This window comes from Seriola aureovittata, chromosome 5 (genome assembly GCF_021018895.1).
Source record: "Seriola aureovittata isolate HTS-2021-v1 ecotype China chromosome 5, ASM2101889v1, whole genome shotgun sequence".
NCBI lineage: Eukaryota > Metazoa > Chordata > Actinopteri > Carangiformes > Carangidae > Seriola > Seriola aureovittata.
Genome location: NC_079368.1, coordinates 21,403,339 through 21,431,175, shown reverse-complemented (window position 1 = coordinate 21,431,175; position 27,837 = coordinate 21,403,339). Strand labels below are relative to the sequence as shown.

The 27,837-nt window shown below is 42.2% G+C and overlaps 1 protein-coding gene across 5 annotated transcripts; it reads left to right on the top strand.

The window, feature by feature from the left end:
* The first annotated feature begins 72 nt into the window (after positions 1-72).
* Positions 73-27,015, top strand: camsap1b (calmodulin regulated spectrin-associated protein 1b). 5 transcript variants are annotated; one of them, XM_056376554.1, is made up of 20 exons: positions 73-504; positions 2,093-2,259; positions 7,144-7,406; positions 12,089-12,250; positions 14,061-14,141; positions 14,533-14,565; positions 15,149-15,208; positions 16,747-16,888; positions 17,158-17,297; positions 17,416-17,512; positions 18,135-18,258; positions 18,827-18,912; positions 19,098-19,182; positions 19,388-21,698; positions 21,955-22,091; positions 22,180-22,394; positions 22,959-23,061; positions 23,218-23,327; positions 23,665-23,783; positions 24,592-27,015. In XM_056376554.1, exons 2-20 carry the CDS (start codon positions 2,094-2,096, stop codon positions 24,886-24,888), a joined length of 4,731 nt encoding a protein of 1,576 aa, XP_056232529.1. In that variant the 5' UTR covers positions 73-504; position 2,093; the 3' UTR covers positions 24,889-27,015. The 5 variants fall into 5 exon arrangements, with proteins under 5 accessions (XP_056232529.1, XP_056232528.1, XP_056232530.1 ...); XM_056376553.1 differs by having other exon boundaries at positions 18,135-18,291; XM_056376555.1 differs by lacking the exon at positions 15,149-15,208 and having other exon boundaries at positions 18,135-18,291.
* The last annotated feature ends 822 nt before the right edge of the window (positions 27,016-27,837 follow it).

Here is a 27,837-nt window from a genome sequence, read left to right as displayed (position 1 = left end):
GTTGTCAGTTATTACCAGTATTGCTGGTTTACAGTCTGGAAGGTAATCACGCATGCGCAGTCGCAGCCCTCACGAAGGCTGGGATGATAATTACATGTCTATGGGCAGAGCGCGAACACACCGCTGGTTCTTGCTGCATTGCCTGAGCCTCAAAGACCTGTGTGTGTCGTATCTAACATGAGGCATCTAATACAAAGATAATTTTTTTACACAGAAGAGTCTCTGTACGTCGTTCTTCTTCACAGGAAAGCCCTCCCTTTTCTCTGCCTGGCGGGTGTGGAAGTCTCGCCGTGGAGCGGTTGTCACACAGGCCGCGGATCGGGTCTTGTTGCTGGGAGGAGACCATTCAGACTCCCTGCTAGCATTATTAGCTGGCTATGATGCGTCGCTGCTGCTGGTGTATTTTCTACACAGCAGGCCACTGTACAGCGAGGCAGGTCCTTGGTTGATTGTTTACCCCGACGGAACTGAAGGGCGACGTGGATATACACCACACCTTTCAAGGTAATGTGTTGCCAGCTAGCTAACGTCATTCATGGGGCCGATGAATGCAGTGCTGCTCCAAGCTAGCGGTTAGCTGGTTAGTTAGCTGATTTACATTTGCATGCATGGCCGCTTAGCTAACCTCACGTTAGGCAAATGTGCACTTTGTCACCTAAGTAGTAGTTCCATCATTAATGATGTTATAGCACCAACCCACTAACGTTAGAATTAAGGCTAATCTAGATAATCAGCAATTACCTAGCTTGTCCAACAAACCAGCATTGGGCCGTTAATGGTAACATAACGATGAGGTAACGCTGAGTTAAGGCTACAGGTAATTTAACAATAGCTTAACCAAGGTTAACTTTTCTGGCAAAATAAAAGTATTCGGGTCCTTAGTGTGATACTATGTGTTTATGCTTGTTTTTCCTTATCTTCATCCCATCATAATGGGGATAAGGAATGATACCTTGGCTATATTCTTATTGTTTGGGTAATTGTAAATGTGAGTAAGACAAACATAAGTCTCACAAAACAAAGTAGAAGTGAGGTGGAAACAATGATTAGCCAACACGTCATCCTGAAGGGGGGATTGAAAGTGAAAATGCTCTGATTTTGATGTAGTCACTGATTAGAAACATTAGTGTTCCGGACTCACTCTCTTTGATAATAATGATTTTGATAATAATAATAATGATAATAACAATCTTTCATTGCTTAGCACTTTTTGAAACGAAATATTAGAGTTCTTCTAAGAAGAACAGACCAAAAACAAAAAAAAGATGACCCAAATTAATAAAAAGAGACAGGGCACAGACAGATTTAAACACAGTCACTGATGTAACAATGCATGGCTTTCCCAGAGTTTGTGGACTGTGACACCAAATACAGTTATCTTTCGTTGCGAATCTTGACAGGGCAACCACTGTCAGAGTTTTGTTGCACAATCTGAGATTGTCTATCAATGTGAAAGTGTGAGTAGTTTGCTTTATCAACAGTCAGTAAGATTGTTTATGGCCAAAATGTGCTATCTGTAAGTGATTTTGGTTGATGGACCTAATATAATCACAAAAGTTAGAACAACTTCGCATATATTTTCTTCTTCAGTTGTGGACTAGTACAGTACATAATACATTATGCTTGTCATAATGTACATACTGTCCAGAAAGTTTCATCCTTGTTCTCAAGACTGTTTTAGGTCACCATGGCCTCACTGTAGGTTCACTTCAGTACCAGATAGTGCAAAGACAGTCTCCACTCTGTCATCAAACATTTGACATAATGACTGTGATCATGCCTGCAAGGTTGCTACTTTTGTAGTTATGTCTCAACCACTAGATGCAAGCTCTAATTGAGCATTGAAATGAAGATTAAGAGCAGTACTCAAAACAACAATTTCCTAATAATCAACAAACACCTTTATTTATGCCTTCTTCATAGAAGAATTACTCTAATGGAGCATCCAGCTACTCACAAGCAATGCCAAGGGGCTTTGTATCATAGCAGATTGTGGATGGCTAATGTGCTGTTATTTGGCTGTGTCTCTACTTTGCAGTATGTTCAGTATAATTGTGACTCTCTAACATTATGTTTATTTTTATTTTTTAAGGATGGATGTTGATTTTTGTGCTGGTGGGGACAGTACCAGGAGAAAGGTGGATTTGACTGGGGTTGCAGAAGGCACGATGGATGTTGTACCATTGGAGATGTATGACTCTGCCAGAGCAAAAATAGCTGCCAACCTGCGGTGGCTGTTTGCTAAAGCCTACGGCATTGGTAAGTAATGTAAATTAAATACAAATACAAATACAATTACTACAAGCTACACAAATAGCAAGTAGGTTTTCCTTTTTTTAGATTCACAGTCATCTATATGACTTGCCTGTAATATCTAAATGTCTACTATTACAGAACACAGAGAGTTTCATGGATCCTAAGATAGTGCCTGGAAATTTGCAGCATATTTTCCTCATATTCTCATAGTTATTTTTTAAAGATTCAGATGTTGTTGTTGGAACAATATGTTTACTCTTCTCAACATACTGACAGTCAGCAGATTGTGTAGAGCTTCAGCGGTGAAACATTGACAGCAAAAGCCCAAGAGAAAGAAATATTTGTGTATGTGTGCACTCAGGCCAACACTAATTCCCAGTTGACACTTGGCAACTGAAGCCTTCCTCACTGACTCACCAGATCCTTCCATTCTTGTTGGGTGGCCAGTGAGATTGAACCCAAATCGGGCTGAGTGACAGGCACTGAGGATTAGGCTATATTTGTTAGACTGTACTCAGAGCATGGAAAATACTGATCTGTACTGCCAGTCACTCACACTCCCTGTTAAGGTGGCATCAACATTAGCAACTGGGCCTTTGAGGCAGATTTTCTGTAGTTGCAACAGTCAAGAATTGCATAAGTTTCAGGAATGAGATATGTGAAATTCAGCACAGCCTTTTAAGGATGTGTTTTGTTGTGGCCATAAAACTAACAGCCTTAAAAACTCCAGCACTGTCACTGCTTACCTTCTGTTATGTAGTAGTTTTTTCACTGGGTAAAGCTTGTAAAGTGCACAACAAAGACAGCAATCCACCAGATTTTTCTAAACATTTTTCATTATGTGTGGATTAATTTACTGTAGATGTGAAGTTTGGCGAATAATTGAAGGCATGTCCACTCACTTTCCAGTTTATTATTATTTTTATTAAGTACATTAAGCTAAAACTAATTAAAGGATAAGCTCAATTGTGTGTTAAATCAACAGTCAGTCAGGTGCCCATATGGACATTGAAGGTATTGTTTGCTGTAATGTATTTTACTGTTCATAATTAAAAGATCTCTTACCAAAGAGAAAATGTATTCAGAAGTTTATCTGATGCTTATTGGAGGCATCTGCAGTGAGTCAGTGCAGTCATTATATAGCGCTTTAGTGTAAAATTCCCTTGGAAAAATTGTGAACCTATTATTTTAGACTAATATAGCACCATTGTAATAAATCACACCTTCATTAAGGTCGATATGTTTTTTTTTTGCATTCATTCAACACTATTTTATTTTTGGAAGCTTTAATGTGAGGCGCTGGTGGAATTGTATTACGATGAATTGAGAGGTGTTTCTAATATGCAGTAGTCTCTGTGTTATGAATGGGGTGGACCACCTTTGAGAAAACACCTTTTGAAAATAAGAGTCAGTTGCCTAATACTGGAAAATTAGTGTGTAAAATAAAATATTTTACAAATACAGCTAGTGCAGCTTGCTGTATCTTGTTGGGCTCGTAGCGGTTGGAACTAGCTGTGGTTGGCTGTTATGATCTAGCCAGTGCGTGTGCTGAAAACCTTACATCTCTTATCAGCAGCTGGAAGTTAACAGCAATTAACTGTCAGTTATAGATGGTCTTTCTGTCTCTTGCGTGCAAGTTTCCTTGTTCTACTTGCATGTAACCAGCCATCATTAGGAGCTCCAAAATTCTAGCTGACTGAATTTCTAGTTGAATATGAATTATCATAGGCCTGTAGTCCAGCTTGAGGAGAAATATCCACATGTGAGAATTTTTCTCTGATCGCCTTCACTCGCATAATACATTTTTAACCTCTAAGCTCAGACATGTCAGCGAGGAACATCCTGACTGTTTGGGAGATGTTTAATCATCGGCCTTCACAAATATTGAAGGATTAACATCGCAGCATATCATCATTATTTCACTGTGGAGCTGCTTGTTACCTTTTTGATGTGCTGTGGGGTGTCTTCTTATCATGGCAGTTAAGCTTAGTCAGTGTTAGCCTCAGCTATCTGATGCTCAGGTCCCATCATTCACTGCTTTGCATGTCTGTGGTATCAATGTAGTTTCGGGTCAAATCATCTGTCAGTATTTCAGAGGCTCATACAAGCTTTCCTTTGTATTCTGTGGTTTCTCCCATATCTGTGGTCATTACACAGATTTTCTAATGTCACTGAAGCATTCATACTAAACAAATGACAGTAAGTTATGGTTTTAATGGTAATCCGGGTTATGGACGTCCTGCAGTTTTACTCTAAACCCGTTTTGCTCTGAGATCCATTATGTAGGTTCATATTTTCTCAGAGTTCATACTAAGGCTTGTAGGCATTTGCCTGCTCACTTCAATGTCTGTCATTATAGGCCCTGGCTAATGATGCAAGCCTAAAGATGGAGCATAACAACATTTCTGTACAAAAGATGATGTATCACAGATGAACTTGGGTGGAGATCCTGTTCAGTTACAATACAAAGCATACAGTTGCCCCAAAGCTTTGGCAGCCCAGAGGGAGACAACTCTCAGGTGCAGCCACAATTATCCTCCTCTCTTGGGAACTGAATATATTAGCCCCATTTGAATTTCACCCTATGGATCATATGGTGTCTGTTACAGTGCTAATGCCATCCAGTTGTTTACTTTGCTTGTGCAATGGCTGACAGAGTGTAGGATTCTCATGATGTGGGGGTTGTCAGGGAATCAGGTGCATCTGGTGTGTACTCATCAGTGTGGGTTCCCTGTTGAGTCTTTGATCGTGCATATCTATGTTTATGTACATGCTCTCCTGTCCTGCTGCCCTCTGCATGTGCCACAGCTGCTCCCAGCCTGAGCAACAGACAGCCAGACACATCGCCGGCAAGAGTCAGCACCTGTCATGATTGCAGGCACATCGCTGGTTGTTGCACTGGCCTGCCTGTGCTGATTGTGGTATTTTGATGATCCTGGTTGGCTGATCGTGCCGTAGCACATCCTGGTTCTTGTTTACAGACCCTATCCTCATTCTCAACCCCATCCCAGTTTGTAAATTTTTCAAGCTGGCTCCTGGTGGCAGGAGGGTGGGGGGCAGCTGCCAGACGACATCAGTGTCTGTGGAATGAAGTCAAACGTGAAGACTCGCCCCGGCCAGACCCCTTTGTTTTCATACACAATTACTCCCACTGTTCTAATGTGTTTAAATACTCAGACGCATCTCTCCAGGAATGACCTACACTGCTGGGTGGTGTTTCGCATAATAGGATGACATTCTTATTTGCACCATGTCTATGATGGCAGACAGCATAGCTGTGAGGCCTGCATTGTCATAATTCATGGCAAATACAGTATACAGGATCAATGTGATCTGAGCATTAGCAGCTACTGAAATAAGGGCTAATCATATTAATCATATTAAAATTGCCATTTCAATTCATATTTGCAATTTCATTCTCACAAAAGTCTTCATATACAGTATGCATTAGCAGGAGGATTTGATGGAGCAAAGCAAACGCTCCTAATTGCTTCCCAAGTTGAGTCAGCAAATGACAAGAGGGGAGGGCGGCAGAGACAAAATCAAATGTGAAAGAGACAAAAACAAAAGTAGAATAGCAACACTTAGTTTTGGATGGACCACAAGAACAAAACTGAAAAAATGTGCTGCAAACTAGGAAACCCCATCTGTAAGTAAACGTATCTAGCTGTGGTTCTGGTTGAAATGTTCTCATGCTCTGTAGTATTTTTGGATTAAAACATGATGATGGTCAATTTTAAGCACTGTTTTTAGTGATAGTTGCAGCACTGCATGGCAACACCACAAATTTATAATCCCTTGCACCTGACTATAGCAACGTCTACAATGTGAATTACATACCCTATATTTTTTTTCTCATCTCTCCCCAACTGGGCTGCTGTAAATGTGAGATTTTGATATGTCTCTGTGAGGTCATGGTTTTATATCTAATTATTCTTTTCCACCATATTTTAGACACTCCTCAAAGCCTAGTTTGTTGCCTTGTTACTTGTGCAGTTCAGCTTTTGTCCTTGGTATGTTATCACAAAAGCAGCTGGAAGAAGCTGCATTTCTGTTTTTGTGAGCAGGATATTGCTGACGAGTGGCTCCCTTTATCCTGTCTGTCAGAACACTGAGAACACATCACATACTAGCATACAGCTTATGCTGTGTTACTGGAGCTCAGGCAGAGTTCAAAACAGATTTAATGGAGCGGGGTTATTTCTATCACTGCACCATTTTGTTGAAAAGTGAGATTTTGGACACTTTGTTAGACCTATTTTAAACTTGTATGTGAGGTTTACCTTGCAGTTTAAATTTGGATTAGTGCATGCCTCAAGTAAAGTGCTCCTCCATCCCATGTCCTTATATGGCTTTGGTGTTTGGTGAGAATGACTTCACATCCAGAGCAACAGAATCTCTTGTGTAGGTCATAGTTTTCTTATCGTACTTCTGCCTCCAGTATTGTTAAATTAGCACTGGCCAAGCCAACCGTGTCACCTGAGAAGCCTGCTCTCACTGCAGACTCGGCTTAGTAAGGATCTATTTCTCAATGTACTCTTAAGGGCAGTAAGCTGTGACTTACAATTACAGATGGCCATGTTTGCGCTAAGTAAACTGAAGCTGGCATAGAACAAATATTACACAGAAAGCGCTTTGCTTTGTTGCATTCCTCTACTGAGTTGACATTGTCGAAGTTTGATAGATGTAGGCTGAGGCAGACAGAGATGTCAGTGTTAAAGGGGCTTGACAGGCACTGTCATTTTCCTCCTTCATCATATAATGTTTTAAGATTTAACTCGTATCCGTCTTCAATTTATGTCACAAATTGAAAGCTAAACTTCACAAACTACTTGGGGAGCAAATGGAAATACCACATGATTCACCTACCCACTCTCTCCATTGCAGACCATATTCCAGAGGATTTAAGGGACCCGTTCTACACGGACCAGTATGACCAGGAACACATAAAGCCACCTGTCATCCGCCTGCTGCTGTCCTGTGAGCTCTACTGCCGTGTCTGCACCCTCATCCTCAAGACGGAGCAGGCAGCTTCTCTTCAGTCCCACCTGTCTGTCATCCAGGCTCTGTCCAGGAAGGGCATTTATGTCGTGGAGAGTGACGATACGCCCGTCACAGAGGGAGACCTGGCCTGTGTGCCTATCAAAATGGTGAGTGGACGCATTGAACGTCGGTATGGACATGTTGCTCGTTCCCTAAAAACCGAGCAGGAGTCCTCATTGATGGCTGAGTTGTGAATTACCATTTTCAATTTCACCGATCACTGATTGACCATTTTCAGCTTAAGCTTCTCCTCTGGGTGAAATTAAAAGCCAATAATATTGAAGTATTTATACTCTTATTGTTCATAAGACACCCTTCAGTATCAGGCAGGCCATGATGCTGCAGTAGCTTTTACAATTTGTAAGTTGTAGCACAGATTGCCTGTCAGAGAAGAAGGAAACCAGGCCACCAGCTAAAACAACTTTGCACATTACCTGTAACATCCCCAGCTCTTCCTGCTTCTGATGTATTATCTTACCACAGTGAAATCAGTGGAAGTAGTCAGTGCTTGTATCCTCGTCCAGCGGTGCAATAAATCTTAGCCACAGGCATTTGAACTACTAAGAAACCTCTATCTATTGTGTAGAGTAACTTTAAAATCTTGTGGATAGGCATTTGGTTATTTGTTTTGCATTGCACACTGTGTATAAGTGAGTGTTAGACATGTTTCGCTGCTTGAAATAGTACAGAGAACAGTTTCCGGATGATTTGGGTGTACCCTTATCATTTTTATTCAAATTAGTTGTGTGAGGACTTCCATGCACGATAAGGCTGAGATTAGGATTTGTGATGTGTTATTGCACCATGGCAATGCTGTATCTAGTCTCTCAGGGGTGGAATTTAGCGACTCATTTTTACTCTATAATACACCCTTGATATTTTTCCACATTTGCTCTTTCTTATGTCCATAGCCAAAAATATTTTTTTATAACAAATCTGGTTAGTCTTGCAGGGAACAATTCAAACTTAAGTTAAAAGACAGTGTCTCATCATCAGTGAAGTTGTGAAGTCTGCAGTTCTTAATAACTGATTATTACGTTTCCTTTAGGGATGCAACAAATATTAAACTAAATATAAATATAAACTATATTGATTAATGGTTTGTAAATTGTCAGAACAATCCAAACCACAAAGAGTTTAGTTTACAGTTATAGGAAACCTGAGTTTTGAAATAGGATTTTGCATAGTCTTAACATTTGTTAAGTTCATTTCTTATGATTATCGTGGTATTCATTTTTTCTATAACATACAGCTGTATTGTTGTGATTACCTCGTGTTCAAAATACCATGTTTTAATCCGAGGACATAGCTTTAATAAGCATCCTCTCTGCTGCAGCTTTCACATGTGGAACTAACCGACTCATTCATTTAATTACTTTGTCAAAAATATCACTTCCTATTCTTTCTTTCTAGTTCATGAAAGAAAAAACCTACAAATCCTCATAATAATTGAGGCCTGTTCCCTCTCAGAACAGGCAGTTTAATCAGGGGCATCAGTGTTAAGAGGGTTACTCTTGCGCTAATACTTCTAAGAATTGATTTTATTGTCTGTGATATTTTTCTCACCTACATTTTTGTCAATCTGTTAAGCGCATTTGCTGAATGTTGGCACTTGGAAATCTTCACCTTTAGTCCCCCAGAGCTCAGTTTAAATGCCTTTCACACAACCATGCTCCCTAGTTGATGCATTAGTTTGATTCTGAGGAAAATGTGGATCTGTAGACAAAGAGGTCGTATATCTTCATGCAGGAAACTGGTGGCCTGGCTCTACTGATCTTCTCTGTAGTCATCATATGAGTGTAATACTCATAATATTTTCACAGATCAGCTCTTAAACAGATGTAAGGTCCTTTGTTTGTATCCTACATCCTCTAGTTCATCACCTGAATCAATAGCAGCATGTCACAGTATAGTGAATCAGGAACAGAAAGCCCCCCCCACCTCGTGGCAATGAGATTTCACCAAGAGCAGTTCACACAGGATAGAATTAACACCAATGAGCTCAGTTGCTCTCAGCCATCTTCCGACCCCTTTGTTACCATGGAAACCGGCAACAGTGTTGAGCAGGCCTCCTCTCTGCAGGCTCACTAGTCAGGGATGTGTCTGCTTTTCCTGTGAGCGGCCTGACAAAATAATCCACGCAGGCCTGTGTGTAAGCAGCCAGACACAAAGCCTGGTGAGGGGATGGAAAATCCTGAGCAGGACACCGCTTATCTTTGATAGACTGTTGGAACCCCCTCCCAGTTTGCTGACTTGACAAGGCGTTTCCATAGCAACTTACATTTTCCGACTTTGTCTGTGTGTCTGTGTCTCTGTGAATGAAAGAGATCCCATACCTGCAGACAGCTCCTCTGCACCTTGTGTACTCTTGTTGGGGCAACAGCTGGGGCTTGTAAAGCCTCAGGAAACTGGCCATACTCTGGAGTCCACTTAAACTTTTGTATATGTGTGTGTGTGCGTGCACGCTGTCTGTCTGTCAACGTGCACACCCACAGCTCGGGGCAACAGCAGCCCTCTGCTCCCCATGGGGCTTTATGCTGTGCTGATGAAGGGCAGAGTAAATGTTGGAGGAGAACAAAAGATCGAACAGCACATTGTGCTGTTTGATTTGCCCTTTTGTGTATTTATTGAGCACCACGTAATGACACTTAAGTGTTAAATGCATCTTTTTTAAGATGAGACGTTTCAGATTTTACGCTGCTGCATTATGTCGCAAATGCATTATGTTGTACTGTACTGCATGTTTAAACCAATCTTTTTCCCTTTTTATCGGTTAAGTACAGCATCTCAATATGACATGTCGGTATGCACCAGTTTCAGGGATCTGGGAACGTTTTGTCGGATAGTGAGTACAGTGACAGTGGTAGAAATGATGGTGTGAATTTTCTTAATAAGATCAATTTCAGTAAACCCTAGATATCCTTTAAATGAAGGCAGAGAAACGGATCAGAGGTCTGCCAGTTTAAGAGGAACAAATATTTATCTGAAATGGCCTTAATGCTTAAATCGTCTTTGCAAACACAAAACAAATCAGCTCAGTACAGTAGCAGTCACAACAGTAGCTGCTGTGTAAGTGCAGAACTTGAGCTGCTCCTGGTTTCCTTTACACACAGTCTTCATCCTTTCTTTATCAATATGCATAAACATTCCCCTGTCTTCAATATTACAGTCAAGGTTTGTCTGGAAGTAGATCTTCACTGTTGTTGTCTGTGTCCATGTAGGTCGTGCTGTGGAGAAAGCTCTGAATAGCTCTCATTTGTTATGTTAACCAGCATAATCTCTGTGCACTTCCATCACCAATTGGATTAGCCTAGCAGTGTGTTACACAAAGCGCTGACTGAAACAATGGCATGTATATATTTTGTTCTGTAATGGATTCAGGTGCTCCATTGTTGGCTGTGATTTTTTTTGGACTAAACCCTTAATAACCGACTTTTATGTAGAATGAGATTTTGCAATTGCGTTTGACTACCAAAATTGGGTTTTGCAAGCTGGGGACAAATGTTTATTAGTATTTGGTCTGTGTTAATTCCCACCCTGGCTGTTGAGGGATCAATATTTTGACCGGTAGGCACCAGGTGTTAGGCCACTTGCAATAAGGATGCCCCTGCTGGGGCTCTTGATTGCATTAGGATGTAGAAAGTGGGTTTAAAGTTGGACACCCATGCTGAATCACCTTTGATTAAGACTTGGTGGTTATTTAAAGCTGCACAATTGTTTAGGAACCTCCCACTGGAGCCCTGAATTAGACAGTGCCCTTATCCATTAATCTCATCCATTTATCCACACCCCATAGTGGCTGTTATGTACCAGAATCCACTGGTCACTAATTAGTTTTTATAACAAAATATGGTGATGATGAGATCAAAAGATTACCTGCCAAAGTAATAGGTGGGATATTCTTGAAACAAACTACAGTGTCATCTGAACATGTTTTAAGACTGTTCAGAAAAGCCACACTTACTTATAAATATCACTGGTCTGTTCCCCGGTTTTGGGGCGTGCTATTGTATATGTGAAAGAGTTTTTTGGCTTCACAAGGGAAATGTGTGAAATATGATGAATTGCCTCAAGTGATATCACTCGATCTGGCTTCAGTTGGGGCTGAAGACTTTGAAAGAAGTTAGTTTGCCAGACCTCTGTGGCCTTTTCCTCATATCCGCTTGAGGCTAGTGGCTTGATGCTACATGAGCTGCAATTAGCATAAGGCACCTGAATCTCCAACTGAACGGTCTGTGGTCAAGTTGCATTGTGGGCTAATTAGGAGCAGGTTTTGACAAAGAAGAATAGTGCCTGGAATATTTTTAACTGTCCATCATGTGTCCAGCAATGTTATTGGACTGCAGTGCTACATGGGTAATGAGTACTAGAATACAGGGCGAAATGCCAAGACGTGATAGTAGTAGTATCTTTGGTCAGTCTCTGTATGAAGGCATTTAGGGTGTCGCACTCATTTGTACATACAGAAAGTGATGGAAGTTATTTTAAAGAATCAAAAAAGAAAGCTTGACAGTCTCAAGTCCTGCATCCTTTGCTCATCTGGAAACACAGCTCATTTATCACAGGGTACAAGATTTATCAGGAAGGGTATACTTAAAAACACACTAAATACAATACACTTAAACTATCTTAGCATAGTCTTCGTTGCATTTAAGAATTTCAAACTAAATACTTGTGTTAGTACATGTTCTCGTTTTATTTGCCTCCAGCCTTTTTCTTATTGGAACATATTGGAAACTGGGAGAAAATCCAATGAAATTGAACCGTCCTCTCTTTCTCTCTCACCCAGAGTGCTCACATGCCGATGATCGATGCCCTGATGATGGCCTACACAGTGGAGATGATCAGCATCGAGAAAGTGGTGGCTTCTGTCAAGCGCTTCTCTACCTTCAGTGCCTCCAAGGAGCTGCCCTTTGACCTGGAGGACGCCATGGTCTTCTGGATCAACAAGGTTGGGACACACAGACGCTCAACCCAGATATAAGAAGCACCACAGCACACTGACTTTTCACTACAGTTTACTAAAATAACAAGATTCCAAACATCTTCCACAGGGTTTTACCTTTTTATTGTCTAAAGTCCAGCTGGTTTAGGTCATGGGCTGCCACATATTTATCACTCAGCACAGTGTGGGATGAATGACCTGTTTCACATTGACAGTCTAAGTAACAGTAGTCCACTTGTCTTCTTGAGACTTGTACGTCATTGGTGCTCAGAGACAGGATAACAGATATGAGTGTGGATCTGGTGCACACACAAGAGGCTGTGGCTCATGTTGCACTCATCTTTCAATGAGTTGAAGTCCTGAGGCAGCGAAAGCCATGACGCAGTGTGTCCATGAATCATCATGATGTGCGACACCATTATTGTCTGTGGAAAGGAAAGTGTCTGTTTTTAATGGAAGGCTCACAAGCGGTGACATTTCTTCCTGGTTAATCTGTCAATACATGTATTTTTTTAATAGTGTTGATTAATCTATGGATTGTTTGTCCTATAAAATGTTATAAATTATCCATCACAATTTTTCAGAGCCCAAGGTTAAAGTTTCAGAAGGCTTGTTTTGTTCGAGATGAACCCACAAAATCGGCAAATCCTCACAATTTTGTTTGGTAAATTACTAAAACTAATCAGTTATCAAACTTGTTATTGATACATTTTCTGTCACTTTGTTTACATGCACTTGTAACTAGAAAATTAGAAGGAAATGAGAAATTCTCCAGTAAATTCATTTTTTAAATATCCTGTTAACTAAAAAACCTTGTTAGCAGAGATTAGAGAAATCTGATTTCCCCTGGAGGTGGTGATTTCTCTGCCATGTTTACGAGCAACAAGTTTTGTAATTGGCTTTTTACAAGTATGCAGTGGAGTGGGGAAATGAAATTAGGTAAAATAATTCCCTCCAAACTCAGTGTAAAACTGCAACTAACACAAACTAGCCTCCAGAACGACCACTGAATAGCTGACTATTTGTGAAAAGGCATTTGTGCGGTGAGAAAGAGCTGTCTGTCTGTCTGTCCCCTCCCTGAGCTCTGAGTCTGACTCTGCTCTTTACATGGACATGCAAGACGTGTCCGTGTCTAAGTGTAGCACAGATTTGAACCAGGTATTTAGAAAATCAGCTGAACAAAATGCAAATTCATGTGCGTTTCCACCCACTGCTGTTACGTGAATGCTAGTCGTTGGTACATTGATATAAACAGCTGGCAGCGTTAATTATCTTTCATGTATTAATCTGAGAAACATTACAATCTTCTCATGGCTCCACACAGATGAGAGTTTCATCTTAAGCTGTTTTTCATGTTTCCATTGGAGCAGAAACCCAAATGCGCTTCTTGTACATCATGATTTATTCACTAAGCCGGTTTCCATTGCCCTTCATGACATTTACTATTATCAATACAGCAACTTTTCCACCTCAGGCAAGTGTATTATTTGTCTTATTTGAGAGTTTCCACTCTGTTTTTTTTGTGCACAGATTAGAAATTAGCATTCAGTAAATAAAACAGGCACATAAACCAAAGAAGGAAAAAAAAACAAAGCAAAACGATTTAAAACAAGTAAGCCAATCCAAGTTTAAGGTCGAGTGTAAGAGAGAAATCTGATTGCTGACCCGCCACATGTGTACACAGATTTATAGTAATCAGGTTACTACAGAACATGTAAAAGGGTACTTCGATTATCTGCATAACCTGGTTTCTCTGCGTGACCTCGTTTCTTCAGTGCATGTAAACGTACTGAATATGTCATTACTTCTTTTGCAGTTGAACATGAAGATGAGGGAGATTACAGAAAGGGAGCACAAAGTCAAGCACCACCCGCTGGAGTCCCCGAGCCACCAAAAGGTAAAGCCACTCAGAGTCTTCCAGTTGTTTCTTTTACCTAAAATAACAGACCCAAAATGGCCAACACTCTTCTTCCAGTAGCTCCATATTTCTGGCATTTAATTGACTTATAGAAGAAATTCCTTTTATCAGAAACATTTTCCTTATTAAGTCTTTATCAAGTGGGCGTCATCGCCACAAAAATGTTTATCAAATGGAAACATGGTTCAAGACAACAGGAATGTTTCTTCCCTAATGGCATTTGCAGTTGTTTTGACCCTGCTCTCTTTTTCTCTATGTAAACCGGAAGCAGATCAAATCCTTTTGTCTGTGACCTCTGACCTGTTAATCTTTCTGCTCCTGTTCCTCATCTGTCCCCCCCTCCCCTCTCTTATCCCTGCAAACTGGATAGTCTCCCTCCAAATGGTATTGGAAACTAGTCCCTGTAAGTTGGATGCCAGTTCCCCCCCGCCCTCCCCCATAACCCCATTTTCTTCCCTCTCCCTCTTGCACGCATAGTTCTGTGTTGATGTGCGAGCACACTCCACCATGGCTCATTCAAGCTCATTCTGTGCTGCTTGTAGCCAGTGCGTCAGCAAGGGGGAGAAAGCTGACAGTTATTTTTTAATTTTTTTTTATTTTTCCCCTTGTGGCAAATACGTCACACAGGTGTAAGGTTATTATAACCTTTGTCAGTTGTTCAAAAGATATTCCTTTAGCTATGCTTTGTTTGCTATTTCATTTCAAGCTCAAATAGGCCCTGTGTATATATATATATATATATATATGTGTGTGTGTGTGTGTGTATGTGTGTGGTATTTGCTTGGCCAGTGAGAATAAAAGCAAACCCATGCTTACACCTCTTCCTTTGCTTTGCAGTCCCATCCCTGGCCACCTCCCCTCACTGATCTGCTTTGTCATTCCCCCACCAGTCTCTCTCTTCTGCTCTCACACACTGTTTCCTCTGTGCTCACGGTCTCCTCTGACAGTATCTCTGCTCTCTGTGTGTGTGTGTGTGTGTGTGTCAGCCTGACGTCGTGCACGAGCTGGCCCACTGCATGCTGGAGCCAGAGGAGCTCTCTGAAGCGGTACAGTGTTTCATCCTAGTCAGGACAAGACTCACTTATGTAGAGCTTGTTTAGTAATAAAGCTTGTTTGGTTTAGTTTCACCTGCTTGACTACCGTTGCTATAGTTTTGAGGAATAGCCTCCAAATAGATTAAGTAATGTTGTATGTTTAGATCAGTATATTTTCTTGCTGCTCAGCTTTTTTGTGCTGTACGTGTTCTGTTTAAATAGTGTAGTTTGTCCAGACTTGTACGAGGGAGTGGCATGCTTTGTCAGTCTTTTGAGGACTAAAACTGGATGTTTAAACTTGTCCTTTATTCTCTTTTATTAAAGGGTCCCTGGCCACATTATTAGGTGCAGGTATACAATCTAATGCAGTCCAGTACAAAAGCCCTGCCACATTTTCTGCCTTTACAAACTGCAAACTCCATTAATAAACATATAGCTAAAGTGACACCTCATAGATATTGTCAGCCCTAATTCAACATTTTTATCTCTGTAAAGGCTGAGCTATTGTATTTGATTGCATTATATTTTACAGGTGTACCTAATAAAGTGGCTGCTGAGTATTTGTTGGGCTCTTGATAGGTTTCTTAATCTTGTTGGATTCGTTCCCAATTATGCATCATGTGATACAAAGATCTTTTCCATTCCAGCGCAAGGCTAATCCCGTCTGTATTTCTTAATAACTTTGATTAATTCCCTTCATGCCTCTTTTATTAGTGCCACCAAAAATGTCAGATTGATTGGTCATTACGTAGGGAGCGGTGTTCTCAGTATAAGGTGAAGACTTACAAGTCGTGCAGAAGCATTTGACATTACAAGCAGTAGGACCAGTCGGTACAGACTGCTTTGGCATCCTGGGCGGTCTATATATATATATATTGCTCCGAATCATATGTAGATCTGTAAGTGATCTCCATTTTTAGTTTCTGCATCACATGTACATGCCTGTGTAACAGTGTTTAGTCTGTGTCATCCGATTCTGTTATATGTAACAAGTTTGTGCTTGTGCTTCAATGAAGCTGAAATAAATACTGAAAATACCAGCTGTATAGAGCATGTGTCCAAAACTAATGCATCTGGGGTGAGTGAGTTTCTGGACCAGCCACACACTCATTTCCCATAAGTGGGCCAGTGATTACCCCAGTTTCTGTCCCAGTCAGCTGCTTCACGTTGCCTGGGTTGACTGGGTTCCACTGCTGGCTGCCTTCCCATTAGAGCCGGAGGAAAGCTGACCATCTACTCTGTGTTACTCATATCACTGCTCTAACACCTTCACCTCCATCTCCTCCCAGTTAACCTGGTCTTCAGGGTTCTCCCTAAACTGGATGATCACATTAAACCTGCTGTTGGTTCAGTTGAAGAGGAGTTTCAACTTATATTAATAAAACTAAATACCTTTTTGCTCTGAAACTCCTGGGGAGAACTTTGATCTGATGCTTAAAATGAATTGGCCCGAGCATTAACTGTCATTCGTTGGTAGTACCATGGTGGGGTGTGTTGTTGCTGAGGCTTTTCTTCTCATACAGCCGTCATCCTCTCCCCCTGGTGGTTAGGTGCGGTATCGTCGGGAGCATGCTTCAGGCCGCCAGTTGCCCTTCTTCCCACTGCTGGAAGACCTGATGAGGGACGTTTGTGACGGAGCTGCACTGCTCACTGTGGTCAACTACTACTGCCCAGACCTCATGAAACTGGAGGGTATGCTGTGCTTGCGTGCATTCACTCTCACACGTTCTCACAAAACACGCTCTCGTTCAATAGCTGCATCATGCCAATTATCAGTTGCCCTAAAATAATTTAAAGAGCATCAAGCTTTCTCTGCTAACATTGAATTTAATATCTATGTGTGATACTATTTCTGGCACTTGCACATGGCTTACTGTTCCAGTCCAGTCAGTGTGACATTTATAGACATAAGGTCATTGAGTGGTGTCCTGATCTGACTTGCTCTTTGCCCGCCTGATCAGATATTTGCCTGAAGGAAGTTCCCTCCATCGCTGACAGCCTGTACAACATCCAGCTGCTCAGAGAGTTTGCCAACGAGTATCTGAACAAAAGTTTCTATCTGACAACAGAGGACATGCTCTACTCGCCGCTTGTGCTCAAGGTACAAAAACTCACATACTGTGTTTATCATGAACATTTGCAGTAAAATTGACTTTTAACCTGGAGTCAAAAGCCTGTATTCAAGTCTTTTCACCATGTTTCTTTTGCTCTCCACGTAGCACAATGTGATGGTGTTCATTGCTGAACTCTTCTGGTGGTTTGAGACTGTCAAGCCAGAGTTTGTCCAGCCCAGAGATCTGCAAGAGTTTAAAGATGGTAAGCATCACAGTGTGACTACTACTCATACACGATGGAAGATATCGCTTTGCAGCTTTGAAGGTTACACAGGTTGTCTCATAATGAAAGCGTGGCCATGGTTTTAGTTTTAGTTTTAGTTAAAAACATAAATTCACCAGACATTTCAAGTAAGACGTGAAAATTTAAGTTTTAGATTTAACAGTTTTCACCTAACGGCAGTGCAGCGGAGTTCGTGTCCATCTGTACCAGACCTTCAAGATACGTTAATAACACACTTTGGGGTTAGAAATGACTTCACGTCTTACTGTACTTATTAGTCATATCTTTAATTAAGAACTTACCTATATATATTTTCTTTTTTTTAAATTTTAAATCAGATTTTTGATTAAAGTGTCTTGTTTAGGTCACCGAAGCTGAAATAATTAATCAACTGATCGATTAGCTGATCAACAGAAAATGAATCGGCAATCACCAACAGCTATGATAGTCAATCGTTTCAGTAATTTTTCAAGCAGCATTCTGTTGTTTCTGCTATTTGGGTCACAATGAGAAATAAATTCCAGTCACTCTCAGTTGACCCTTTCCAGTGACGGCGAACCTCAGCCAATGATTAATACCTCTGTCCTTCTCCTTCCCTCAGCTCGAGCCATAGCTCAGCCCAAGAGTGCCCGTCCATCAGTGCCCATCTCCAACGCCACCAAGCGCAGCTTCCTGGCCAGCCCTGGCGTGGCCGATAACCAGAGCAGCCCTGAAGTCTGTAACAGGTACTTCCTGCACCCTGAAGACTCTGACCCCCTGTAAGTCTTCTCTCGCTTTCCTTCTCATTCCACCTCATCATGATCCTGTCTGCTAACCAGTTACAGTAACCCTACAAGGATGGGTAGATATGCAGCGGTGTCTGACTTTCATTGTCATGTGCCCTTCACCTCTAACCCTTTTAGCTACTGCACCAATAATGTGCACTAAGTAAATGTGATTTTTGTATTGTCTCTGTCTGTGTGTGGTTGTTAGTGCTTGTGTGTGAGATTGAAGCTTAGGTTAGCTATCTGAAAAGGTTCCATTGAAGTGTGTGTGTGTCTGTGTGTCTGTGTCTGTGTGTGTGTGTAGATGGTATTTGGTTGGCAGAAAATGTGTCTCTTTGTCTTGGGTGTGACCTGGGCTGATCCAGGAAGTATTTTTGCCAAGCTGTTCTGCTGGTACAATTCTGATGACAGTTTCAGTAATTGTGCATAACTGTTAAAAAAAAAAAATTTGCTACTAGAAAAATTAAACTGGACTCACTGCTTTGACGGAGTGTTAAAATTTTGTTTTTCTATTGTTTTTGGCTTTTAGTAAAGGGGGTCCAACCTTCAGTCCTTCCCACCCACTTCTGCCCCTGCGACAGAGACAGCAGAAGCAGCAAGGAGAGGAAGGTGCAGGTAAGGAAACACACACACACACACACACACACACACACACACACACACACACACACACACACACACATCTTCAGATCCTACATATAAGCCAGCATAGGATACAGCTTAACATTCAAATTGTCATGCTATTGTACTCATGAGCAGCTTGTTTCATACCTCCTGACTACTCATGTGTTTCTGCTTAGGTCTGAGAAACCGTTCAAACTCTCTGACTCAGATGGACGGACAACCCCGAGGCTCTGTTGTTGCATGGCCCGACAAGAGGCAGAGGTATGAAAATAGTATAATAGCACAAATGCTCATGTATTTTATATATGCAGTTCAAGAAGTGATGGAATATGGGATAGGATCTTTATCTAGACGAGTTGTTAAATACTGGAAAGCGTTGGTCTACAGTCTGCAAATGTAAATACATGTATATGAACTCTGTATATTGTAACCTATTGTAAATTTTTTCCATGCTCTCTCTCTGCAGACCACTGTCCACACTGAGCCCCTACATGTTGCATTCAGCCACAGACAGTGATGTAGACATGGCCTCTGGTGACAGTGTGAGTCTGGCTCGCTCCATAAGTAAGGACAGCCTGGCGTCCAACGTCATCAACGTCACACCCAAGCACCAGACTTCTGCCCACCAGCCCTCACAGGCTGCGATGCGCAGAGTCAACGGCCACGGCATGCTCGCCAATGTCAGCGCTGAAGGTGAGGAAGAAACTCCGATGGCAGTCGCAAGGACTGATGTTCCCCCTACCCCCAAACGGGTAGATGGGACACAAGCAACTGCCACTGTGGGATCCAAACCTTCCAGTGACTCCAAACCTGCACCAGATAGCTTTTACCTAGAACCACTGATGCCTGCCGTGCTCAGAACGGCTAAAGAGAAGTCTGTATGCCTAAACAAGGAGGAGGAGAGTGGTGAGGGGCCCCGCTCCTCAGGAAGGGGCTCTTTACGCCGAGGAGATGGATCTACATCAGCTGTTCGTAGGAAAGCACCCTGCAGCCTAAACCAAACTTTTACCCCTCCAGGTGAGGAGGCAGACTTGTCAGAGGAACCTCCCCAGGGTCAAGCTGGTTTCAGGCCCACTGTCACTAGCAGTGTGGATCCCTCAACCAGAGAGCCAGCCGGGGGTTTCTACCTGCATTCAGATTCTGAAGAACCAAAGTCTGGCCAGGCCGTGGAGGCTGAGCTGGAAGACCTGGATGAGGAGGAAGAGGATTTGGACGAAGCAGTTACCACTAAAGACCCCAACTGGTCCAGGAAAGCCTTCAATGAGGAAGATGAAGAGGAGGAGGAATCAGCCAAACTCCAAGAGGATATGAATGTGAAAGAGCATGAGGACAAAGATACGAATGGTGGCAGTGGTCGTTCCAGCCCCTGTCTCAGCGCTCACTCCCAGGCCAGCAGCATGGCCAGTGGCAGTGTGCGCATGACCTCCTTCGCAGAGCGCAAAGCCCAGCAGCAGCGCTTCGGCAGCAACCATGACCTACGCTCCAGTGCCTCCAGCTCCCAAAGGACCACCCCAGATGGATCAGAGAGCAGCGGGCCCCTGGCGTCCTCCTGGAGGCTTAAAAGAGACCAGAGTCCCTCCTCACCCATGGGAGGATGCAATCGTACAGTGGATGGTGGTACGAATGTGCTGGCTTCTGAAATTGTCCAGCTTCATATGCAGCTGGAGGAGAAGCGACGTGCCATTGAGCACCAGAAGAAGAAGATGGAATTGCTGTCGGCGAGGCAGAGGCAGAAGCTGGGAAAGGCAGCTTTCCTGCACATAGTAAAGAAAGGTGGAGGCAAGAGCGACACATTACCCAACCCACTTAAAGCTGACATCTCAAAAGACGAGCTCAATGGGGGAAAAGGACCATCAAGTAAAGATGATATGTGTGTTGATGCCCTGAGGGGAGACAAAGAGGTGGAGGGAACCACCCCACCAGGTGCCTTAGACACAGACAAGAAAGGAAACAGTGGAAGCTTCTATCTAGAAGAAGAGTTGGACCTGAACGAGTGCAGCCGCTCCATCGAGCTGCTGAACGAAGCCATCGGCAGCATCCAGCAGCAGATGATGCAGCTGTCACTGCAGCAGGACATGTTGATGAAACAGAATGTACAGTCCTCCCCAGGTGCAACTCCGCCTCCTCCTGTCACCAGTGACAAAAACAGTGACTCTAAGGCGGGCACAAGCTTTCATTATGTGGAGCACCTCCCTGGCACTGGCACTGGCACTGGCACTGCCCCCACCAGGAAACCCCCCAAGCTGAGCTCAGGCCGGGGCTCCAGGTCCAAACCATCAGAACTAAAAATAGCCAAGGAGCAAGGCCGGCAGGCCTCCAGGACCCTCAATCCTACCCAGAGTGGGTCAGAGACATTACCACATCCAAGGCAGTTAGGTGGGGGCAGGTCCCCCAGGGTGGAGCAGCCCGACAGCCCAAAAAAGCCAACATCAGGAGAGACAATCGACAGGCCAGGCGCCGGCCACATTCGGAGCGCCACCTTCCGGCTTCATGACGACTCGAACCTGCGCCTGCCGACCCGAGTGGACCTGTCGGCAGTGACTGCCCCTGAAGTGTCCTTCGACGAGTGCCTGTCCAGCACCACTGGAGAGTCTGAGCTCAATTCTTCAGACAGTTCAGGGAAAGAGAACATACCATCAGAGGAGGTGCAGCGCAACAAATCCCACCTGATTGAAGTCGATCTGTCGGAGCTGAAAGCGGAAGAGGAGAGCGCCGAGGAAAGAACGACAGAAGAAGGTGAAGGAGAGCAGAAATCAGTCATGGGCTTCTTCTTCAAGGTAATTCCCTTTGCATGAAAATGAAAATATTTATTTGTTTATGTGATTTATTTAGTGACGATGATGACATCATGACTTGATATCTGAAAATTTCCATTTCAGTTCACCAGGGTCTGTGTAATGAATTAAAATAAAAATTATTTAAGCCAAAAAATTGATTATTAATTCATTATTATTCCTTAATATTGGCTACTTGAGAACTAAATGGAATACTAATTAAATCCTTAAATATAACATTGATTATCTCGTGTTCTAGGACGAGCAGAAGGCAGAGGATGAGCTTGCCAAGAAAAGAGCAGCGTTCTTGCTGAAGCAGCAGAAGAAAGCTGAGGAGGCTCGACTCCGCAAACAACAACTAGAAGCAGAATCTGAGCTGAAACGAGATGAAGCAAGGTAACTCCTTTTTACCGACACTAATATTAGGATTCATATTGTTCTACCACGAAGATGGTCACGACCAGGTGTTTGATTTCAATGCCAGGCGGAAGGCAGAGGAGGACCGGCTGCGTAAAGAAGAGGAGAAGACGCGGCGGGAGCTGATCAAGCAGGAGTATCTGCGGAGGAAGCAGCAGGAGATGTTTGAGGAGCAAGGCCTGGTGAAGCCCAAAACCCCCAAACCGAAGCAGAAACACAGACCCAAGTCTGTCTTCAGAGAGGAATCCTCCAGTGACAATTTATCTAAGTGCTCTTCCACACGTAAGATTGTTACATAACGAGTTTGACATTTAGCTGAAGCTGCATTTTCTTCTTTACGTGTCTCAACATGGTAGTGCACTTTGGTTTGGTGTCGTGGGACATGTTGGTTGAGGGCCAGTTATTTTCTTTTACTACAATAATTATATGTCCTTCAGTTATTAGTAGCACATTAATATTGAACAGGACTGAGATGAGGGTGGTTGTTGTAGATTTTTCTGATTTTACAATCTAGTTTATTTACATGGAGAAACCTTGTTTTTAATCATCCCTGTAGATATTTTAGAAGTTGCATTGAATCTTTCCATACCTTCACTTAAAACACTGAAGTGAGTGAAATGATGGTGCACTTGACATGCAAGAGATTTGATATTTGATTACATTATTCATTTTTTCGAGCATCTCATGTTGAGTATGTTCAGTACAAATACTATGAAGTTGATATTCTCTCTTGATGATAAAAAAAAAAAAAAAAACTAAAAGTCTTTACTTTGTTTTTAGCAGATGCCTCTAAATGTTGTAAACACTTGAGTACAAAATGTTTTAAATTGTGTCTGTTTCTTATAGCTGACAACCTGAGCAACGCCCAGTCAGGCTCCAGTCTGTCTCTCGCCTCGGCCGCAACCAACGAGGCCGACAGCGTCAACTCTGGAGGAGCCGGTTCTCAGCGGTAAGCAGCGCAGTGTTTTCTGTTTACTCGTGAGCTTGTGCTTAAGACTACTCTCTACATCGTTTACTTTTAAGATTTGCAGTATTTATATGATGACATTTTCTGTAAACTCAAATGAGTATAATATATAATCATTCATTCCATTATGTCCCGCAGCTGTGACTCTGTGGAGTCGTTTCCAGGCAGTCGTAACAGTCGAACTGCAGAAAGAGACTGGGACAACGGCTCCACTGCATCTTCCATCACCTCCATGGCTGAATATACTGGTAAGTGAGCAGATATCATTATGTTTTTTGTTTTTTTTCTCAGCTATCATCAGATATAATTCAGTGACAGCAGCCCTGTGGTTGTGTTTTTTCAGTTAATCATTTATCAGTGATGAAAAGATCACGTCCAGCCTGCTTTCAGCATGACACAAAAACACCAGTCAGTTTCACTGTTCTGCTCGTCATACTTTTCCGAACACAATAAATGGATAACAGTTACCTGACTGTGACCTGAACTGACTGTTGCATGATGTAGACTCGTGGTTAATTTATAATCATCTGAGTCATTATTTTCTTACACAATACATGTGTTGTTTAACCGGCTTTCCTCCTTCAGGTCCCAAACTATTCAAGGAGCCCAGCGCCAAGTCAAACAAGCCAATCATCCACAATGCAATCTCTCACTGCTGCCTGGCTGGCAAAGTCAACGAGCCCCAGAAGAACCAGATCCTAGAGGTACTTAATGTTTGAAATGTCAGCAGGTTGTTTGGCTTACCTGTTTATGTAAAGTCACTGTAGTCAAAACAACTTGGAAATAATTTTTCTGATTTTACCTCTCTGAATACTTACCCCAACATTTTCATGCCCTTAGTACAAGTATGTTGGTGTGATTTCTTAGAACTGAGAAAGGATTAGTCCATTGATTATGGAAGCCCATAATAAAGGGCGAGTGAAACTTTTTCATACGTTTGTTGCCCAGAGAAAGACACGACAGTAATGTTACACAACACGCTAACACACATTATGCTAACCTTGTGTTTGGAGTACATGGAGAAATTACAAATCACCTGGAAAAAAAACATGAATGCTTTTAGTCCCATTTAGACTGGGGTAGTGGTGCACTTCAGCCTCTTCGGCATTAGAAAAGCACTTAAAAAATCCTGACAAAATCCTCTTTTCAAGAAGCTCTCAGGGCTTTGGAAGGTGATTTATTTTTTCTAAAGCTTCTTGTGGCTGAAGTGAGTATTACAAAAAAACAAACACAAAGAAATGGCCTCTCAAGGCTTCTGTAATTGATTGATTAGTCCATATTTGTCATGTATCATTCCTAACTGAATATTTAGGTTTTTTTGGGGGGGGGGGGTTTTTTACATTAAACACAACAAAAGAGCAGATACATATTCTAATTAGATCTGCTTTAAAAATGAGATGTCTCACTCGGTTTTTCCTGCCTTTTTAAGATTTGAGCCTGCTATTTAAACATACCTGTGTCATATGACCATATGCCATATTAACGACTGTTTTCTGACTCCTTCTTTACCAGGAGTTGGAGAAGTGTGAGTCCAACCACCTGATGATCCTGTTTCGTGATGGCGGCTGTCAGTTCAGGGCGCTCTACTCTTACTTCCCCGACACCGAGGAGATACAGAAGCTGACGGGCACCGGACCCAAGAGCATCAGCAAGAAGATGATTGACAAGCTGTACAAGTACAGCTCAGACCGAAAGCAGTTCACCGTCATTCCTGCCAAGACTGTGTCAGTCAGCGTGGACGCCCTGACCATCCACAACCACCTGTGGCAGGCCAAGAGAAGTGCTGTGCCAAAGAAAAGTGTAAAATAGCAGACCCGATTTTTAACCCTCTATCATCCAAATCATCTTATGCCCATCTTGCTTGTGTCCTGAATAGACTGCATTGATGCTCACAGCCAAGCTCTCCGCCATGCTCGGTCTGGAAACCTACTCAGGAGAGGCCACATCTATGAGCTTGTGGTCATGTGTAGGTGGACCAAGACAGAAACAAGGGAAAAGGTATGTGTGTGTGCGTGCGTGTCTGTGTGTCTCTGTGTGTCTGTGTGTGTGTGTGTGTGTGTCACACAGGTGGTCTGAGGAACTGGTGCTTGCAACGAAAAGAGGAATGCCGGCTGAATCTGCTTCTTCTCCCTGTGATCTCAGTGCGATCTGTTCAGGTTTCTTTTGGTCCGGCTCTGTTTTTCTACGACAACCACGACTCAAGCATGTGGCATTTTTTTCTCTGTCTCTCTAGTATGTGGTGGATGTTCATTTTTACATGAAGTATTTATTAGTTCAGCACTGTCATGGTCAGGAGCTCAGCTGCAGCACTAAAATCCTTCCTTCCCTCCGGAAGCGCCTCTCCTTTGGACTAATTTGGACAAAAGGAGGGGACATCGGGAGATTTCTGTCGCTCTTTTCAGAAAATCCGAAGCAAGGGACCTTTGTAATACCCCTTTAGGACTGTTGGGCTGCTCTGCTGTCCCAACAAAAAAACAAAAACAACAATCTCTTCCTGCGTGGACTGTCGAATCTGTCGAATCAGGCTGGCATTACCGATTTTGCCTCACCAGGGATCTCCAAAAACCTGCTGCTCTGAACTGTCTTCTTCTTTTGTCGCGTGGGGAGCTCCTCAGGTCTCCCTCAGACATCCGTTGGCCTTTCACGCATCGTGGTACTATCGTCTATTTATTCAACCGCTTTTTAAACTAGACGCTGATCGTGTAGCACTGGATATGTGTAAAACGAGGGGAAAAAAAAAAAAAAAAGTTAACGACGGTCATTTTAAATACTATTGTTGGAACATCCTTTTTCTTGAGGGTGGCAAAAGAGGGTGAATGATAGGCTTTGGTACAGAAATGATGCTTTTTTTCTTCTTTTTTTTTTGTTTTAGCTTTTCTTTTTTTCTGTTTTTAATTATTATTATTGAAGCAATGTGGTATAAAGTTTGAGCTGATGTTATGTGTTTTCATCATAACGGGAATTCTCTGATGTTTAGAGCTTAGTTGTGTTTTCTCTCTCCACTGGGCACTCTTGAATTGTCCTGTGTAAAGGTGCACTCATGAACACTTGTCGACGGCTTCTTTCATGCAATGTAACCCCCCCTCCCTCCTCCCCCCTCCCCCCCTCGAGTGTTTTTGTCGGCCTGTCCCATCTTTAACCACAAGAGTGGCGCACACACACACACACACACTCTTGTTGTGAAGAGTGTTTTTCGTGCTGCTCTGTAACTGGTTCGAATGACAGTATTTGATATATTCACAAAGGGGGTTTCTGTGTGGGCGGGTTGGCGGGGGGGAACTGTGGTTCAGTTATGTACCAACATTAAAGAACATTCCTCCAAGGTGTTGACAAACACTGCCACGTCGTCTCTCTCTCTCTTCTCTCTGTCTTTAAGAATAATCAAAGTGCTTTGCTTTTTTTCCTTTTCTTTTTCTTTTTTTTTTTTTTTTTTAAACCGTTTGTTGGCCTCGAGAACAACCAGAAGTGTTGCACAAGCACTTTACTTTCTGTTTGTTTGGGAATTTTACCTTTTTGAATGGATATAAAAACTAAGAACTAATTAGTAATACTGCTGTTGTGCGCTCCGAAAAAAGTGTGAGAACTAAACCAAACGCTAAGATTTAATACTGACACATGAATCTGAAAGGCCTCCGCTGATATGATACTACTGCTGTCTCCAAAAACTACAGAATACTTGATTTGTCATTTGCTGCATTTTGGAGTTTTTGGGGGGGGTTTGGGTGGGGGAGGTGGTAGATCCTTAACTGTATGTGAGTGTATTTTTATGTTAACTAAAAGATTGTATTGGCATTTGGTCACCATTTTTGTTACACTAGTGTACTTTTCATCCTTGTTGATTTTATCTTTGATCCCATGCCATCTATTTATTTTAAAATGGAAGCACTGAAACGGAATAAATTTTCAAGTGAATAAAAGTCACATTTTTCATTTTTATTCTTTCCTCATGGGTTCATTTGTTCATTTGTGAGACTCACTGTTTATTTTCTTTTGCTAGTTTTAAACACCACACGGACTTTAATCTTTACACGACAGCTCACCAATATCACAAAAGTAGTTTTTGTTTATTCACTTAATTTATTTATTTTTTAAACAAGAAGCTACATGGAGCATCTGGCTACATCCTTTCACTGGAATGTTTATTTTGCTGAGTTATGTCCTGTATTTAACAATTTTACAGTGTTTTATTCGATGTTTTGATATTGCCAAGAAGATATATTTGTGGTTTGTTGCTTTAAGCACCAAAAACCCTCTCTGTGTAGTTGTACATTTCCTCTCTCATGCTTCTCTCTGGAGCTCTAGTAACAACAGGTTGGTTGAGCCAATCAGGAGAGAGGAGGTTTCTGAATACAGGCTGTGTGCATTTCTCTGTGGACCGAGCGCTTTGATACTTTCTCAGTATTAATATAGAACCTAGACCTGCTTTATAAACAAAAAAGACATGGAAATCTCACTTTATACAATATGGGGCCTTTAAAACTGATCTCTCAGGGTTGTGTGAATCTTCTTAAAGCAAAGAAGACGAAAATGTATCACACATCATGACACAGGGTTTCTAATTTAAGCATCTTAAATAGAAAAAAACCTCCTCAGGTCTCCCTTGGTGCCTCGCACTCCACCAACCAACTGGAACAGCGGCTTTTATAATTCCTTAACGCCAGTGCTCATAACCATGGCAAACTCTGATCTGCCATAGCAACTGTGTTTCTTTTTCACACCTGGTAGTTCAGGTGATCACAAGCCCATCACACTTTGTAA